Source organism: Heptranchias perlo, chromosome 28, assembly GCF_035084215.1.
Source record: "Heptranchias perlo isolate sHepPer1 chromosome 28, sHepPer1.hap1, whole genome shotgun sequence".
Lineage (NCBI taxonomy): Eukaryota > Metazoa > Chordata > Chondrichthyes > Hexanchiformes > Hexanchidae > Heptranchias > Heptranchias perlo.
Window position 1 is genome coordinate 2,137,964 of NC_090352.1, and position 15,611 is coordinate 2,153,574.

Below are 15,611 nucleotides of genomic sequence, written 5' to 3' on the forward strand. Positions count from 1 at the left end.
GAGGGGCAGCAGCACATTTGCGAGGTGCTGGAACAGGTGCCACGCGCACTCTCCACAATCGCGCAGAGGATGGAGGAGTCCAACTCCTGCATGAGTGGAATGGTGGCACAGGGACAGGAGGGCATCTCTGAGATAGTGTCACAGGGACATGAGCAACTCTCTGAGATACTGGGCTCGATATTGCCAGGGCTGCGGGTTCGCGGCAGGGGGGCTATTGGGCGCGTGGGTAACGCACCCGGCGAAATCAGTCTGCCCCCCGCGCGATCGTAGCTAATTGGATCCACTTACCTGGTCCTCCGGGTTCCCCACTGCTGATCTGCGCATGAGCAGTAAGATCTGTCAGCTGGAGGAGCTCTATTTAAAGGGGCAGGAGGTCACCTGCACCACCAATATATCGCCCACCTGCATACAGTGCAGGAGGCGCTCCAATGACCTCAGTAGGTCAGCCAAAGTGAGTACACTTACTCATTCCCCTACACTCCGTCTGCCACATCACCGCCCCCACCCCACATCTCCTTCTGCACTGCCAACACTACTCTGTCACATCACCCCTCACACCCACTCAAACCTCATCCTCATCTTACCTGCACTTACTCACCTCTCCAGTACTCATCCCACCACTACCACTCAACCCAATCCTCATACAATCTCATGGCTCTATCTCATACTCAACATTTCATGCATCTCTTTCACGGTCAGCCTCACTCAACCTGCCACTACCTGTGCTGCAGCCACAGGGCATGCATCACATATGTGCAGTAGGCAGCGTAAGGCAAACGTGTTGTGAGCATGAAGGGGATGCACAAGGGTGTTTGAGGGTTTGTCATGGTTTTTCCTTATATTTAATTTCTGACCAACTCACATCACATATTATATTGGCACCACTACTGCCATGTCTTTGCGAATCTTGTCTGGTTTGTGCAATAATGCCCTCTCCTGAGGATCACAATGAAGACCCACACCTAATGCCACCCATTGTGTCACTGCAGAGTGGGTGTAGGTGTATTTGTAGGGCTCTTTTGTGCAGACGGCTGAGAGACGTTGGCGATGTCCCCAGTGGCACCCTGGAAGGATGCGGAGGAGAAGTTGTTGAGGGCAGTGGTGACTTTGACAGCGACAGGTAAGAAGATGGTGCTCGGGCCAGCCGGGAGCAGCTCGGCATGAAGGAGGCTGCAGATGTCCACGACTACATGTCGAGTGACTCTGAGCCTCTGTGTGCACTGCTGCTCAGAGAGGTCCAGGAAGCTGAGCCTCAGTCTGTGGACCCTGTGGCGAGGGTAGTGCCCTCTGCGACGCATCTCTCTCTGCAGTTGCCCTCCCTATTGCTGTACAGGTGGATGTGTCACAGCACTGTGTTGTGGAGCTCCACGTGTCAGAGGTGGACGGCGTGGATGGTGAGGCTGGTGATGCTGTTCGCCCTCCGAGGAGGTCATGACTGCAGCTACGACGGCCCCCATCCGGAAGATGTACATCTGAGGGGGTCCGCAAGGTAGGTACATGTCTCTGGACCCCGGGGTAAGTGTGGAAGTTGGTGAATTTGATTGTCAGGAGGAGGGTGGTGGAGGCCAAACTTTGTCCAAAGTGACAGAGTGGCCTCCTGCAATGAGTGAGGGTCTCCCCCCCGACCTGTCAAATGGACCTTTGCAGCTGCCACAGGCTGATGGCTGCAACACGTCCATTTCAACTGGGAGTGTTTCTCCCAGTACGGGAAACAGTCCCAGTTGTTTCTAAAATCCCACCCCTCCTGACATATTCCCTTAATCAGGTCTGTTAATGACCTGAAATGACAAGATAAATACTCTCAAGTGGCACCCCGCCGGCTTTAATTGTCTGCGGGAGTCCCACATGTGGGGGCTGCGCGCGCACGTCAGCGCGTCTGTGGGGAACCCGGAAGTGGGCGGGTTGGAGTCGGGCTCGCGACCCGCTCCGGGATTTCCCCGATTTTCGGAACCCCCCCGCTAGGAACGCACCCGATAGCGGGTGCTAAAATGGAACCCACTGTCACAGGGATGTGAACAACTCTCTGAGATACTGTCACAGGTAAGTGTGGGAATGTCTGCGATGGAGGGAAGGCTAGCCTCCATGGAGCTTCAAGCACGGCTCAACAATGAGTCCATTCAGGCCTTGACAATGGCCCTTCGGACTCACGGTGAACAACATTCTGCTGCCAGGCAGGCAGATACACTAGCACTGACCTTACAAGGCTTCACACATGTCCTCCAAACTGTCGTCCAGCAGGGTGGTAGGAGTGATGTGGGCCTGGCCCAGGGGAGGGATGATGGTGAAAGGGGACATGGAAGGGGGAACACCACTCAAAGTGCTCCCACGTCTCACCCGTTGCCCCCTCTCAACCAGTACCTGCAATGCTGCCTCCTCTCCGGGTGGCCGAGTCTGCCCCTGCACAGGTGCAGGTGGAGCAGTCTTTGGAGGGGCCCTCACGGGCACCGAAACCCAGAGGGCATCAGCCCAAAGCATCTAATCGGTCAGGGCATGAACAAGAGCAACCTGTCACTACCTCTGCTGCGGCCACAGGGGAAGCACCAGGTAGGAGTGGTCGGAAGAGAAGTAATTGGAAGTACGAAGGGGATGGACAAGGGTGTTTGACGTTGGTCATGTTTTTTATTTATATTTGCTTTTTGTTAAACTCACATTAAATATTATGATTGTCACCACTACTGCCACGTCTTGGCCATTCTTGACTGGCTTCTGTAATAGGGCATTTTCATGAGGTTCACCATGAACTGTGACAGCGGATGGGTGTATGTGTAGTTGCAGGACTGTTTTGGGCAGGGAAAGGTGGGGGGTGCTGGAGTGGCTGGTGTGGGCGCTGCTCTATCCAGGTGATGTGAGGACTGGATTCTTCACACTGTCTGATGTTAGGAGAACCATTCACATATCAGTGACTCCCTGGCCTCACGAGCGGCCAGGTGAGCCGCTGTCCTGCCCATGGGTTCCTCCTGCTCCTCCTCCTCCTCTGCCTCCTCCTCATTGTGGGTGGCAGATGTGGATGGGGCCTCCTCAAGCGGCACCCCTCTCCGTTGTGCCATGCACGACTATAATGCTGCCACTCTGTCTGGTGCGTATTGAAGCGCTCCCCCAGAATGATCAAGGCACCTGAAGCGCATCTTGAGCAGCTCTATAGCTCAATTGTAGACCTGGTGACGATGTGGCTGTCGTTATATCGACACTGTTGCTCGGTGATGGGGTTCCTCAGAGGTGTCATGAGCCAAGTGTGCAGGGGGTATCCCTTGTCCCCGAGGAGCCAGCCCTTGCGGGTGTTCGGTGCGTGGAAGAGGAGCGGGATGTTGGATTCCCGGAGGACGAAGGAATCGTGGCAGCTGCCAGGGTATCTGGCGCACATGTGAAAGAATCTCTTGTGATCGTCACAGATGAGCTGAGTGTTGATGGAGTGATAGCCCTTCCTGTTGATGAACAGTCCTGGCTCGTGTGGAGGTGCTCGTATTGCTATCTGGGTGCAATCGATTACACCCTGCACCCGTGGGAAGCCAGCCACAGAGTGGAATCCCACTGCCCTCTCCGTCTGGCTGAGGTCGTCCATGGGGAAGTTGGCTCTGCGAAACAAGCCATCGGTGACCTGCCTTATGCACTTGTGCGCTGACGACGGAGAGACCCCGGTGATGTCCCCGGTGGCACCCTGGAATGATCTGGAGGCGAAGAAGTTGAGGGCAGTGGTGACTTTGACAGCGACAGGTAAGGAGATGCTGCTCGGCCCAGCCGGGAGCAGCTCGGCATGAAGGAGGCTGCAGATGTCTGCGACTACCTGGCGACTGACTCTGAGCCTCCGTATGTACTGCTCCTCAGAGAGGTCCAGGAAACTGAGCCTTGGTCTGTAGACCCTGTGGCGAGGGTAGTGCCTCCTGTGATGTCACTCTCTCTGTTGTTGCCCTCCGAGCTCTTGTGCAGGTGCCTGTGGTGCAGCACTGTGTTGTGGAGCTCCACGTGGCGGAGGTGGACACCATGCTTGGTGAGGCTGGTGATGTTGCTCGTCCTCGGATGTCGTAGTGAATGCAGTCATGGCGGCCCCCACCCTGACGGTGTGAGTTGAGGGGGTCCGCAAAGTAGGTAAATATGTTTGAACAGCAGAATTTTGAGTGGGAAGTATGAATTTTCAGTGAAAACACAAAGATCTTGCAGCCACAACTTTGTCTGAAAGAGCAGAGTGCCCTGCTGAAATAAATGACCTTTTCACCCCACCTGTCAAATACTCATTTGCATCTCCCACTGGCTGCTGGCTGAAACACGTCTGCTCCAACAGGGAGTGTTTCCCACAGCACGGGAAACACGCTGAGGATCCTTCAAAATCGCACCCCTGCCAAAATGTGGAGAAAATTAAGTTGTTTAAGTACTTAAACTAGCTCAGCAGCTGTGTCAATGATCATCCCGCCGGCTCTAATTGCCAGTGGGACTTCCGCATTCAGGAGGCGCGCTCGCATCCGGACGCGTCACCGGGGAACCCGGAAGACTGCGGGATGGAGCCAGGCTCCGAACCCGATCAGGATTTCCCCAATTTTCGGAGTCCCAACACACCTGCAATTTCCTGGGAAAATTGAGCCCACAGAGTACAAAAGTAAGGAACTTTTATAAATCACTGGTTAGGCCTCAGCTGGAATATTGTGTCCAATTCTGGGCACCACACTTTAGGAAGGATGTCAAGGCCTTAGAGAGGATGCAGAGGAGGTTTACTAGAATGGTACCAGGGATGAGGGACTTCAGTTATGTGGTGAGATTGGAGAAGCTGGGGTTGTTCTCGTTAGGGCAGAGAAGGTTAAGGGGAGATTTGATTGAGGTGTTCAAAATCATGAAGGGTTTCGATAGAGTAAATAAGGAGAAACTGATTCCAGTGGCAGAAGGGTCGGTAACCAGATAACATAGATTTAAGGTAATTGGCAAAAGAACCAGAGGTGAGGTGTGGAGGATTTTTTTTAAGCAGCGAGTTGTTATGATCTGGAATTCACTGCCTGAAAGGGCGGTGGAAGCAGATTCAATAATAACTTTCAAAAGGGAATTGGATAAATACTTGAAAAAGAAAAATTTACAGGGCTATGGGGAAAGAGCAAGGGAGTGGGACTAATTGGATATCTCTTTCAAAGAGCCAGCACAGGCACGATGGGCCGAATGGCTTCCTTGTGTGTTGTATGATTCTGTGATTCTATTTCTCCTCCATGCCTTACTTCCAGGCAATCAACGAGTTTCCTTGTGAATCTAACTTTTAAAACTCTTTAAATATCTTCTTTCTCCTTCCTCCTGGATCCCAACGTCCATTATGGAGTTGGGAGCAATTTATTAAAATGAAGTACAATTTTAGGTTTCAGATGGAGAAGAGTCTACTGATGAATGAGTCCATGAGTGTGCTGGGTAATGATACTCACTCTGGTGCATTAGAGTCAATGGGGTTTGACCTTCAAACTCAACTCTTTGAATGGTATTGAGTGCATTCACTGTGAATAAACAGTCCTGTTCAGAGAAGGAAGCAGAGTAGAAAAATACAATGGGCAGGATGAAAAAGTGAAATATAGAAATAGAAGATTGAGGTGGAATAGTTATGTCTGTTAAAGATGACCAGATGGTGACTGAGATAGAAACTCAGGACCAGGTGAGTCAGGCTGGATGGCCAAAGTGGAAAAAGATATTTATAGGAATCTGTTATAGGCCACTAAGTCAGACAGAGACTGGCACTTTGCACTCAGAGAAACCTGTAAAAAAGCTAATATATCTGAGATAGAGGAATTACAAACTGCCCAGGTGATTCTAGTGGAAATAAGAAATGGGAATTATGATTTCTGGACATGATAATCGACTGCTACAGGCCTCACTTGGCCATGGGAACTAAAGGAAGGAGGGAGCAAGTACAAGACAAGCAATTGTAAACAATTTTACAACACCAAGTTATAGTCCAGCAATTTTATTTTAAATTCACAAGCTTTCAGAGGCTTCCTCCTTCCTCAGGTGAACGAAACGAAATTTCATTTCGTTCACCTGAGGAAGGAGGAAGCCTCCGAAAGCTTGTGAATTTAAAATAAAATTGCTGGACTATAACTTGGTGTTGTAAAATTGTTTACAATTGTCAACCCCAGTCCATCACCGGCATCTCCACATCAAGACAAGTAATGGCATTCATGTGTACAAAATTATGAGGGGCACAGATAGGATGGATACTCAGGAGCTTTTTCCCTTCGTTGAGGGTTCTATAACAAGGGGGCATAGATTCAAGGTAAAAGGCGGGAGGTTTAGAGGGGATTTGAGAAAGAACTTTTTCACCCAGAGGGTGGTTGGAGTCTGGAACTCACTGCCTGAGAGGGTTGTGGAGGCAGGAACCCTCACAACATTCAAGAAGCATTTGGATGAGCACTTGAAATGCCATAGCATACAAGGCTACGGACCAAATGCTGGAATATGGGATTAGATTAGACTGGGCTTGATGGCCGGCGCGGACACGATGGGCCGAAGGGCCTCTATCCATGCTGTATAACTCTATGACTCTATGACATTAGACATTCCATGGTGAATACGATCAACGTCAGGGAACAGAGAGCTAACATCAATCACAATATCGGGAGTGACAACAGGGAAAAAAAAGGAGTTTATCAATGATTTATAACTTCAGGAACACAGGTTATGAGTGGAGGAAGCAAGAATTAAGAATTATGTATTATCATATGCTTATAGATGAATAGGGTACAGGGAACAAATGATGGATTGGTGCAGACTGACCAATGAGGCAGTACCAGGAACTGACCTATGAGCAGACACTCAAAATAGAATCTTGCCGAATCCAAAGAAGTAGTTTTTTGTTTCATCAAATATTGTGAAATGAGGAACCATGTGAACTGGGTGATGATGTAAATTATGATGGGTTTTATGATTTAGCATTTTAATATCACTTTGAGCAATATGACTTCTCTAGTTTATTTGCCAAAGAATTTCCACTTCCCTGACACAGTTAGCAAATACTTCAGTGCTTTTGAACTGTTCTATGATGCTGGTGTAGTTTTGACAGCACATGTTAAAGGCTTCATAACGATGACCCTTTGGGATACAGATTGTGAGGATTTCACACAACACCCTGTTGGGATGTTCACCAGCACACAATCTAACATAAACTGCAACCCACAATATTCCTCCATCTTGTATAAAGCAACAATCTGTCCCACACATTCCACTGGCACCATGGGACTTACCCAACATTAAGTGGGGGAGGGAGAGTAATGAAGAAATCAGGTGGAGAATTACCTATCCAGGCCGCTACTGCCAATGCAAGGATGACAGTGTGATAAACAGAAAATAGCGAATGTAACTCATCTATTCAAGAAAGGAGGGAGACCGAAAGCAGGAAACTACATGCCAGTTAGCTTAACATCTGTCATAGGGAAAATGCTAGAATCTATTATTAAGGAGGTTATAGCAGGGCACTTAGAAACTCTCAGTGCAATCAGGCAGAGTCAACACGGCTTTGTGAAAGGGAAATCGTGTTTGTCTAATTTATTAGAGTTCTTTGAGGAAGTAACAAGCAATGTGGATAAAGGGGATCCTGTGGATGTGGTGTACTTGGATTTTCAGAAGGCTTTTGACAAGGAGCCACATCAAAGGCTACTACATGAAAGAAGAGCTCATGGTGTAGGGGGTAACATATTAACATGGATAAAGGATTGGTTAGCTAACAGGAAACAGAGAGTAGGCATCAATGGGTCATTTTCAGGTTGGCAAGGTGTAACGAGTGGAGTGCCACAGGGATCAGTGCTTGGGCCTCAACTATTTACAATCTATATCAATGATTTGGATGAAGGGACCAAATGTATGGTTGCTAAATTTGCTGGTGACACAAAGGTAGGTAGGAAAGTAGGTTGTGAAGAGGACATAAGGGGGCCGATTTTCAGATGGCCGCGCGGGTGCGTTGGGGGTGGGCTCCTAAAATGGCGGAATCCTGGAGTGGGTTCGGAGCCCGGCTCCAGCCCGCTGACTTCCGGGTTCCCCAATGACACGGTAATTAAAGCAGGTGGGATGATAATTTAGATACTTATTTAGGTAGTTGAGGTCCTTGAGAGACCTCATTGACTGAAGATTTTGGGTGCAACTTTGAAGGATCCTCAGGGTGTTTCCCGTGCTGGGGGAAACACTCCCTGTTGGAGCAGACGTGTTTCAGTCAGCAGCCAGTGGGAGATGCAAAGGATTATTGGACAGGTGGGGGGAAAACCTCATTTATTACAGCAGGGCATTCTGTCACTTCAGACAAAGTTTTGGCAACAACACCTTTGTCTTTCCACTCAAAATTATTAATTTATACCCTAAACTCTGCTGTGCAAACACAGTTTACCTACTTTGTGGACCCCCTCAAACTCACACCATCAGGATGGGGGGCACCAGAGCTGCATTCATCACTTCATTTGAGGACGAGCAACATCACCGGCCTCGCCAGGCACGCCGTCCACCTCCGCCACGTGGAGCTCCACAACACAGAGCTGCGCCACACGCACCTGCACAAAATAGTCGTGCAACTACACATACACCCACTGTAGGGTGACCCAATGGGTGGCATCAAGTGTGGGTGCTCATGGAGAACCTCATGAAAGGGACTTATTACACAAGCCAGTCAAGAATGGCCAAGACGAGGCAGTAGTGGTGACAATAATAATATTTAATGTGAGTTGAACCAAAATCAAATCTAAATAAAAAACATGACAAAGCGTCAAACACCCTTGTCCATCCCCTTTGTGTTTACAAAACCTTCGCCTTTCACTTCCAACTACTCCTACGTGGTGCTTCCCCTGTGGCTGCAGCAGAGGTAGTGGCAGGTTGCTCTTGTTCATGCCCTGACCGATTAGATGCTTTGGGCCGATGCCCTCTGGATTTCGGTGCCCGTGAGGGCCCTTCCAAAGACTGCTCCACCTGCACCTGTGCAGGGGCAGACTCGGCCACCTGGAGAGGAGGCAGCATTGCAGGTACTGGTTGAGAGGGGGGCAACGGGTGAGACGTGGGGGCGCTTTGAGTGACGTCCCCACTTCCATGTCCACTTTCACCATCATCCGTCCCCTGGGCCAGGCCCACGTCACTCCTACCACTCTGCTGGATGATAGTTTGGAGGACATGTATGAAGCCTTGTAAGGTCAGTGCTAGTGTATCTGCCTGCCTGTTTAAGGTGGCAGAAGGTGGCTCACCTTGAGTCCGAAGGGCCGTTGTCAGGGCCTCAATGGACTTATTGGTGAGTCGTGCTTGAAGCTCAATGGAGGCTAGCCTTCCCTCCATCGCAGACATTCCCGCACTTACCTGCAACATTATCTCAGAGATGCCCTCATGTCCCTGTGACAGTATCTCAGAGATTCCCTCCTGTACCTGTGACAGTATCTCAGAGATTCCCTCCTGTACCTGTGACAGTATCTCAGAGATTCCCTCCTGTACCTGTGACAGTATCTCAGAGATTCCCTCCTGTACCTGTGCCACCATTCCACTCATGCAGGAGTTGGACTCCTCCATCCTCTGCGCGATTGTGGAGAGTGCGCGTGGCACCTGTTCCAGCACCTCGCAAATGTGCTGCTGTCCCTCGATCATTCTCCTTTTAAAGGATGGCCCCCAGGGTTCAGCATCTCTGTCCAGCTGAGCAGAGCCTGGAGAAGAGTGCTCCCACCGACACGGACTCTCCACAGCTGCCCCTGCTGCCAGTGTCTGCTCGTGCTCACGTGTATGGTGACTCACCATGTGCGACCCCAACTAACTGAGGACAGGGACCCACCAAGGTGTGTGTATCTGCATTGGTGGATGGCTCGCTCAGATGTGACGGTGCCCACTCATGGGCCGGCAGGTCCTCTGAGGAATCGCCCTCCGCTGTTACGGCGGTCGCTGAAGGCCTTAGAGAACAGAAGGCAATATTAAGCCTGATGACAGACGTTGAGGTGCTGAAGATGGCAAGGCATGTTAACATCATTTGCTATTGTGAGTGCTGAATGTTAAAGTTCTGTCACCAGACGTTTGTCGGGTGGCAGTCTCGGCGTCCCTGACGGACAGGCACCCGAGGGTGCGGCTCACTTCAAGAGCCTCCTGCTCCACGTCCGTGAGGACGACCTGATGTTGTGGCCCCCCTCCGGGATTAGCCCTCTCCCGTGCATTCTGGGCTCTCTTCTCCTATAAGGGGAGAAAGTAGAGAGACGTGAGTGAGTGATGGTGACGTGGCCAATCGCTGAATGCATTGGTTTGGGTGAGGCTGACCGTGAAAGAGATGCATCAGAGGGTGAGTATGAGACAGAGCCATGAGATTGTATGAGGATTGGGTTGAGTGTTAGTGGCGGGGTGAGTAATGGGGAGGTGAGGAAGTGCAGGTAAGTTGAGGATGAGCTTTGAGTGGGTGTGAGGGGTGATGTGATAGAGTAGTGTGGGCAGTGCAGAATGAGTTGTGGGGTGGAGGCGGTGATGTGGAAGACGGAGTGTAGGAGAATGAGTAAGTGTACTCACTTTGACTGACCTAGTTAGGTCATTGAAACGCTCCCTGCACTGGATCCATGTGTGGGAGATGTTGCTGCTGCTGGTGACCTCCTCTGCCACCTCGAGCCAGGCCTTCTTGGTGTCAGAGACAGGCCACTTCCTCCCGTCCACCGTGTAGAAAATCTCCCTCCTCCTCACCCCATCCAGTAAGTTGTGGAGTGAGACATCGTTAAATCTGGGAGCAGCCTTTCCCCTGGTTTGCTCCATGCTGCATTTTCAGTTCTTTGCTCCAGGAACAGCATTGAAGGACTGCCCCTTTAAATAGGGCTCCTCCGGCTGACAGCCTGTGATGCGGGTGCGCAGTCCGTGCACTGCGCAGGTGGACGACGGGAAACCCGGAAGCCACGGTAAGTGGCTCTAATTGACCCGCAATCGCGTGGGGAACGGACCGATTTCACTGGGCGGGTTACCCATGTGCCCAGTTGCCCCCCCTGCTGCCATCCCGCCTCCCTGGTAATATCTGGGCCAAGGAGTCTGCAAGGGGATATAGATAGGTTAAGTGAGTGGGCAAAAATTTGGCAGATGGAGTATAATGTGGGAAAATGTGAACATGTCCACTTTGGCAGGAGGAATAGAAAAGCAGTATATTATTTAAATGGAGAGAGATTGCAGAACTCTGAGGTACAGAGGGATCTTGGTGTCCTAGTACATGAATCCCAAAAAGTTAGTATGCAGCTACAGCAAGTGATTAGGAAGGCAAATGGAATGTTATTTATTGCAAGGGGAATGGAATATAAAAGTAGAGATGTTTTGCTACAGTTGTAAAAGGCATTGGTGAGATCACATCTAGAATACTGTGCACAGTTTTGGTCTCCTTATTTAAGGAAGGACATAATTGCTTTAGAGGCAGTTCAGAGAAGGTTCACTCGACTGATTCCTGGGATGAGGGGTTTATCTTATGAGGAAAGGTTGGACAAGTTGGGCCTGTATACATTGGAGTTTAGAAGAATGAGAGGTGCTCTTATTGAAATATATAAGATCCTGAGGGGACTAGAAGGGGTAGATGCTGAGAGGATGTTTCCCATTGTGGGAGAGACTAAAACTGGGGGCCACTGTTTAAAAATAAGGGGTCTCCCATTTAAGATGGAGATGAGGAGAAATTTTTTCTCTCAGAGGGTCGTGAGTCTGTGGAACTCCTTTCCCCAGAGAGCGGTGGAGGCAGGGTCATTGAATATTTATAAGGCTGAGTTAGATAGATTCCTGATTAACAAGAGAGTCAAAGGTTATAGTAGGTAGACGGGAAAGTAGGGTTGAGGCCACAATCAGATCAGCCATGATCTTATCAAATGGCAGAGCAGGCTCGAGGAGCTGAATGGCCTACTCCTGCTCTTAATTCGTATGTTCGTAAACTGGCTCATGGTGGCATTAATAAGAAAATCCGCTGAAATCATGAATGTTCTTTATTGTACCAAACTGAAACTCATTCTCCTCTGGCTCTGAACCAATACTGTCAGCAGGGAAGCAAACATTTCCTGTGTCATTTATTTTCAAAATGTGTTGTGCAATGGGCGGGTTGTTGTGTACCCATTTATAAAATATGTATATACTAATCATTGCGCAAATTATCTGAAATCTTAATAGCTCCCTTTTTCTTGCTTAGTCAGGTTATACCTCACCCACATTGTCATTAACCAATGGCACAATACAAAGCATTTCCTCGTGACTTGTTTCGTAAAATGTCACAGGGATCAGTAACTACAGGGAGAGTTGGTGACCTGTTCCTCTTTGGTCCTGACTGAAAGAGGAAACAGGAGAACCTCAGAAAGGAGAGAAAAGAAAGCTGAACTAGTGTTGATGCTGAGTGATGCTGCTGTTTAGCTCTAACGCTGTGGGTTTCAGTTAATCATGCAGCCTGTGAATTATCCGCCTATTTCATTTGTCCCACTGTGAGGTGATCTGAACATTCAATTTTCTTTTTCCTTTTCTCTGCTGTTTCGGGCGTTGAAGTGGTTTCCAATTCCTTTGGTTAATATTTACAATGAGCGACCACCAAACCTTGTTTAGTCGCAGTAAGGTGAGAGATCACAGCATTTAATGACAGACCCTCACAGCAAGGGGGTTTGTAGGAGTGTAACTTGTTTCAGAGCTCGTTTTTTAAAAAAGGGAAGAGATCTTGTTCAGAGTTGATCTTACAAAGAATTGGTGTTTGATGCCGTTTCACTGATTTTGCAAAAGAAGCAGGGGATAAATGCGGAGAAATATTTTTATGCAGTGAGTTGTTATGATCTGGAATGCACTGCCTGAATGGGTGGTGGAAGCAGATTCAATAATAACTTTCAAAAGGGAATTGGAATTCTACTTAAAAAGGAAAAATTTGCAGGGTAACGGGGAAAGAGTAGGCGAGTGGAACTAATTGGATGGCACTTTCAAAGAGCCAGCACAGGCACGATGGGCCAAATGGCCTCCTTCTGTCTTGCACGATTCTATGAATTCTATGGTGCAGGATCTTGGTTGCGAAATGTGTTTGTTGCTTAACATTTCCAGATGAACAATGTGTCGGTTTGTGTATTGGGGATCACTGTAAGACTGCTATAAGTGAAGGTAACAAGGCCTTTTCTTCATCCTTCTTGTACAGCTTAATTGGAGCGTCAGTGAAATAGCCATGAATGGTGATGCTGAAAGTCAGGATACTCAACAGCAAGTTCCAGACTGGAAGGAGTTTTGTGAGGTGCAAGCACGAGCTGCTGCGACCGAATTCGCCCAGAAATTCCGGATATTTGTAAGTGAAAATCCCCATTACGAGTGCCCGGGGATAGAGACCAATTTCTCACAACACTTTGCTTCTCATTTTGTGGAGTACTTTGCTGCGGAGGTGAACAGGCCGTATCTGTCCGACTCCTCCATCAAATATAACATCGTTCCCTTCTCGGACATCCAGAATTGTCAGCTGCCGTATGGTAAAGAGGTTCTCCAGGGGAAAGAGGATTCAGATTCCCTCGAGAGTATAGACAACACGTTGAACTCAAGCAGGTACCTGAGACAGTCGCAGGCCAGGAACATGTCTAATTTTGGCCATTCCAGGAGCACGGAGGATGTTTCTGTCAGCGATTCTGCCAGACCAAAGTTTAAGAAAGGGTTTTCTCTGCGGAACATGAGCATGTGCATGGTCGATGGAATGAAAGAGATTTTGCAGTGGAGGTCCTCGGCAGAACCTTTACTGGATGCTGGGCAGAGCAGGAGGCCTGAAGGGGACGACTCCTCAGGGAGTAAACCCGAAAGCGATGTCCGTGACAAATGGAGCCACAAACTAGAACGTTTACGTTTGACACGGTCATCGTCTGCTAAAGTGGAACTGCTAGACATCCAAAGAGAAGGAATGTTGAGGTACATGGTCGCTGATGACACGACCTGCGTGAGCAGTACACAATGGCAGAAGTGTCGACTGTTGCTACGGAAAGCTGTGAGACTGGAAGGAGAACGGTTCCTCTTGGAATTTTATGTACCGCCAAAGGTAAGATCAGAAACTATTAATATCAGGACACTGGCAGCGCAAGGACTAGATGGAGATTACTACCCAATGTCAAGGGTACAGCGCAGAGTCACCAGAATGATACCGGGGCTTAAAGGGTTCAGGATGCATAAACGTAGCTTGTACTCCCTTGAGTTTAGAAGGTTGAGGGGTGATCTGATTGGGGTGTTTAAATGATAAACAGTTTCAATAGGGTAAATATAGAGAAGCTATTTCCTCTGGTGGGGGAGAGCAGAACAAGGAGACATTACAAAATTAGAGCTAGGCCGTTCAGGAACAAAATCAGGAAGCACTTTTTAAACACAAAAGTTAGTGGAAATCTGAAACTCTGTCCCCCAGAAGGCTGTGGATCAATTGAAATATTCAAGGCTGAGATCGATAGATTTTTGTTAATGATAGGATCATAGAAAGTTACGGCACAGAAGGAGACCATTCGGCCCATTGAGTCCATGCCGGCTGTAAAAGAACTATCCAGTTTAATCCCACTTTCCATCACTTGGTCCGTAGCCCTGTAAGTTACAGCACTTCAAGTGCACATCTAAGTACTTTTTAAATGAGTTGAGGGTTTCTGCCTCTACCTCCCTTTCAGGCAGTGAGTTCACCACCCCCTGGGTGAAAAAGATTTCTCCTCCGCTCCCCTCTAATCCTTCTACCAATTACTTTAAATCTATGCCTCCTGGTCACTGACCCCTCTGCTAAGGGAAATAGGTCCTCCCTATCCACTATCTAAGCCCCTCATGATTTTATACACCTCAATTAAATCTCCCCTCAACCTCCTTTGTTCCAAAGAAAACAACCCCAGCCTATCCAATCTTTTCTCATAGCTAAAATTTTCCAGCCTGGCAACATCCTTGTAAATCTCCTCTGTACCCCCTCGAGCGCAATCACATCTTTCCTGTAATGTGGTGACCAGAACTTTACGCATATTAAGAAAGGGTATCGTGGGATGTGGAGCAATGGCAGGTAAATGGAGTTAAGGTACAGATCAGCCATGACCTAATTGAATGACAGAATAGGCTCGAGGGGCTGAATGGCCTCCTCCTGTTCCTGCGTCAGTTAACACAGGAACAGGCTGTGTGTTACTGTTGATTTACATCCATGCTTCCTTCGTCAAAGTGTCTTATCAAAATATGTAGACAAATATCAAGGGACAATTCTGGCCATCAGGATAGAGGGTGAGGCAAATGGAGACATTCACAGGGATGCACCAGGGATGGTGTTCTGAGATTGAGATGAAGGCGTATTGTTGGGGTAGAGTAGAGGGAGGTTTGCTCCGAGCTGAGGGTTGTGCACAATGAGTTGCTTTCAGTCTCATTCCTCTGCTGTTTGATATTTTGGGCTCGTAAAGGTAAGTGATGTCAGTGCAGATTTGCATTTTTGAATGGATTCTCCTCCCATTTGCAGGTAAGTGGAGGGGCGGGACTAACACTCGCCCATGTGACTCCACTGCCCTTTCTTCCCCCTTGTCCTTATTTAAATGCAGTGGAGTGGGCTCCTGGTGGGTTTTAAAGGGGACTGATGATTTGTTTGGGAGGATTAATCTGGTGCAGGTTTTGAGCAGCGGATTTGTGCTGGTAGCCTTTAAGAACCCATTTTGCTCCATTTTGCACCCATAGAATGGTCACAGCACAGAAGGAGGCCATTTGACCCA

At 48.7% G+C, this 15,611-nt stretch overlaps 1 protein-coding gene across 5 annotated transcripts in view; it reads left to right on the forward strand.

Annotated features, from left to right (window-relative positions):
* LOC137344773 (SH2B adapter protein 2-like) overlaps positions 1 to 15,611 on the forward strand; it is a 566,922-nt gene that overhangs the window by 54,852 nt on the left and 496,459 nt on the right. For 2 of the 5 annotated variants that reach the window (XR_010968459.1, XM_068007909.1), the window contains exons 1-2: positions 12,409 to 12,505; positions 13,067 to 13,942. Coding sequence is in view for 4 of the 5 variants with exons in the window: in XM_068007909.1 (XP_067864010.1) it covers positions 12,470 to 12,505; positions 13,067 to 13,942 (912 nt within the window). In the remaining variant the exon portion in view is untranslated. Of the gene's footprint in view, positions 1 to 12,227; positions 12,383 to 12,408; positions 12,506 to 13,066; positions 13,943 to 15,611 lie in introns of those variants that run through there. The other 3 variants (XM_068007910.1, XM_068007912.1, XM_068007911.1) reach the window with 3 other exon arrangements.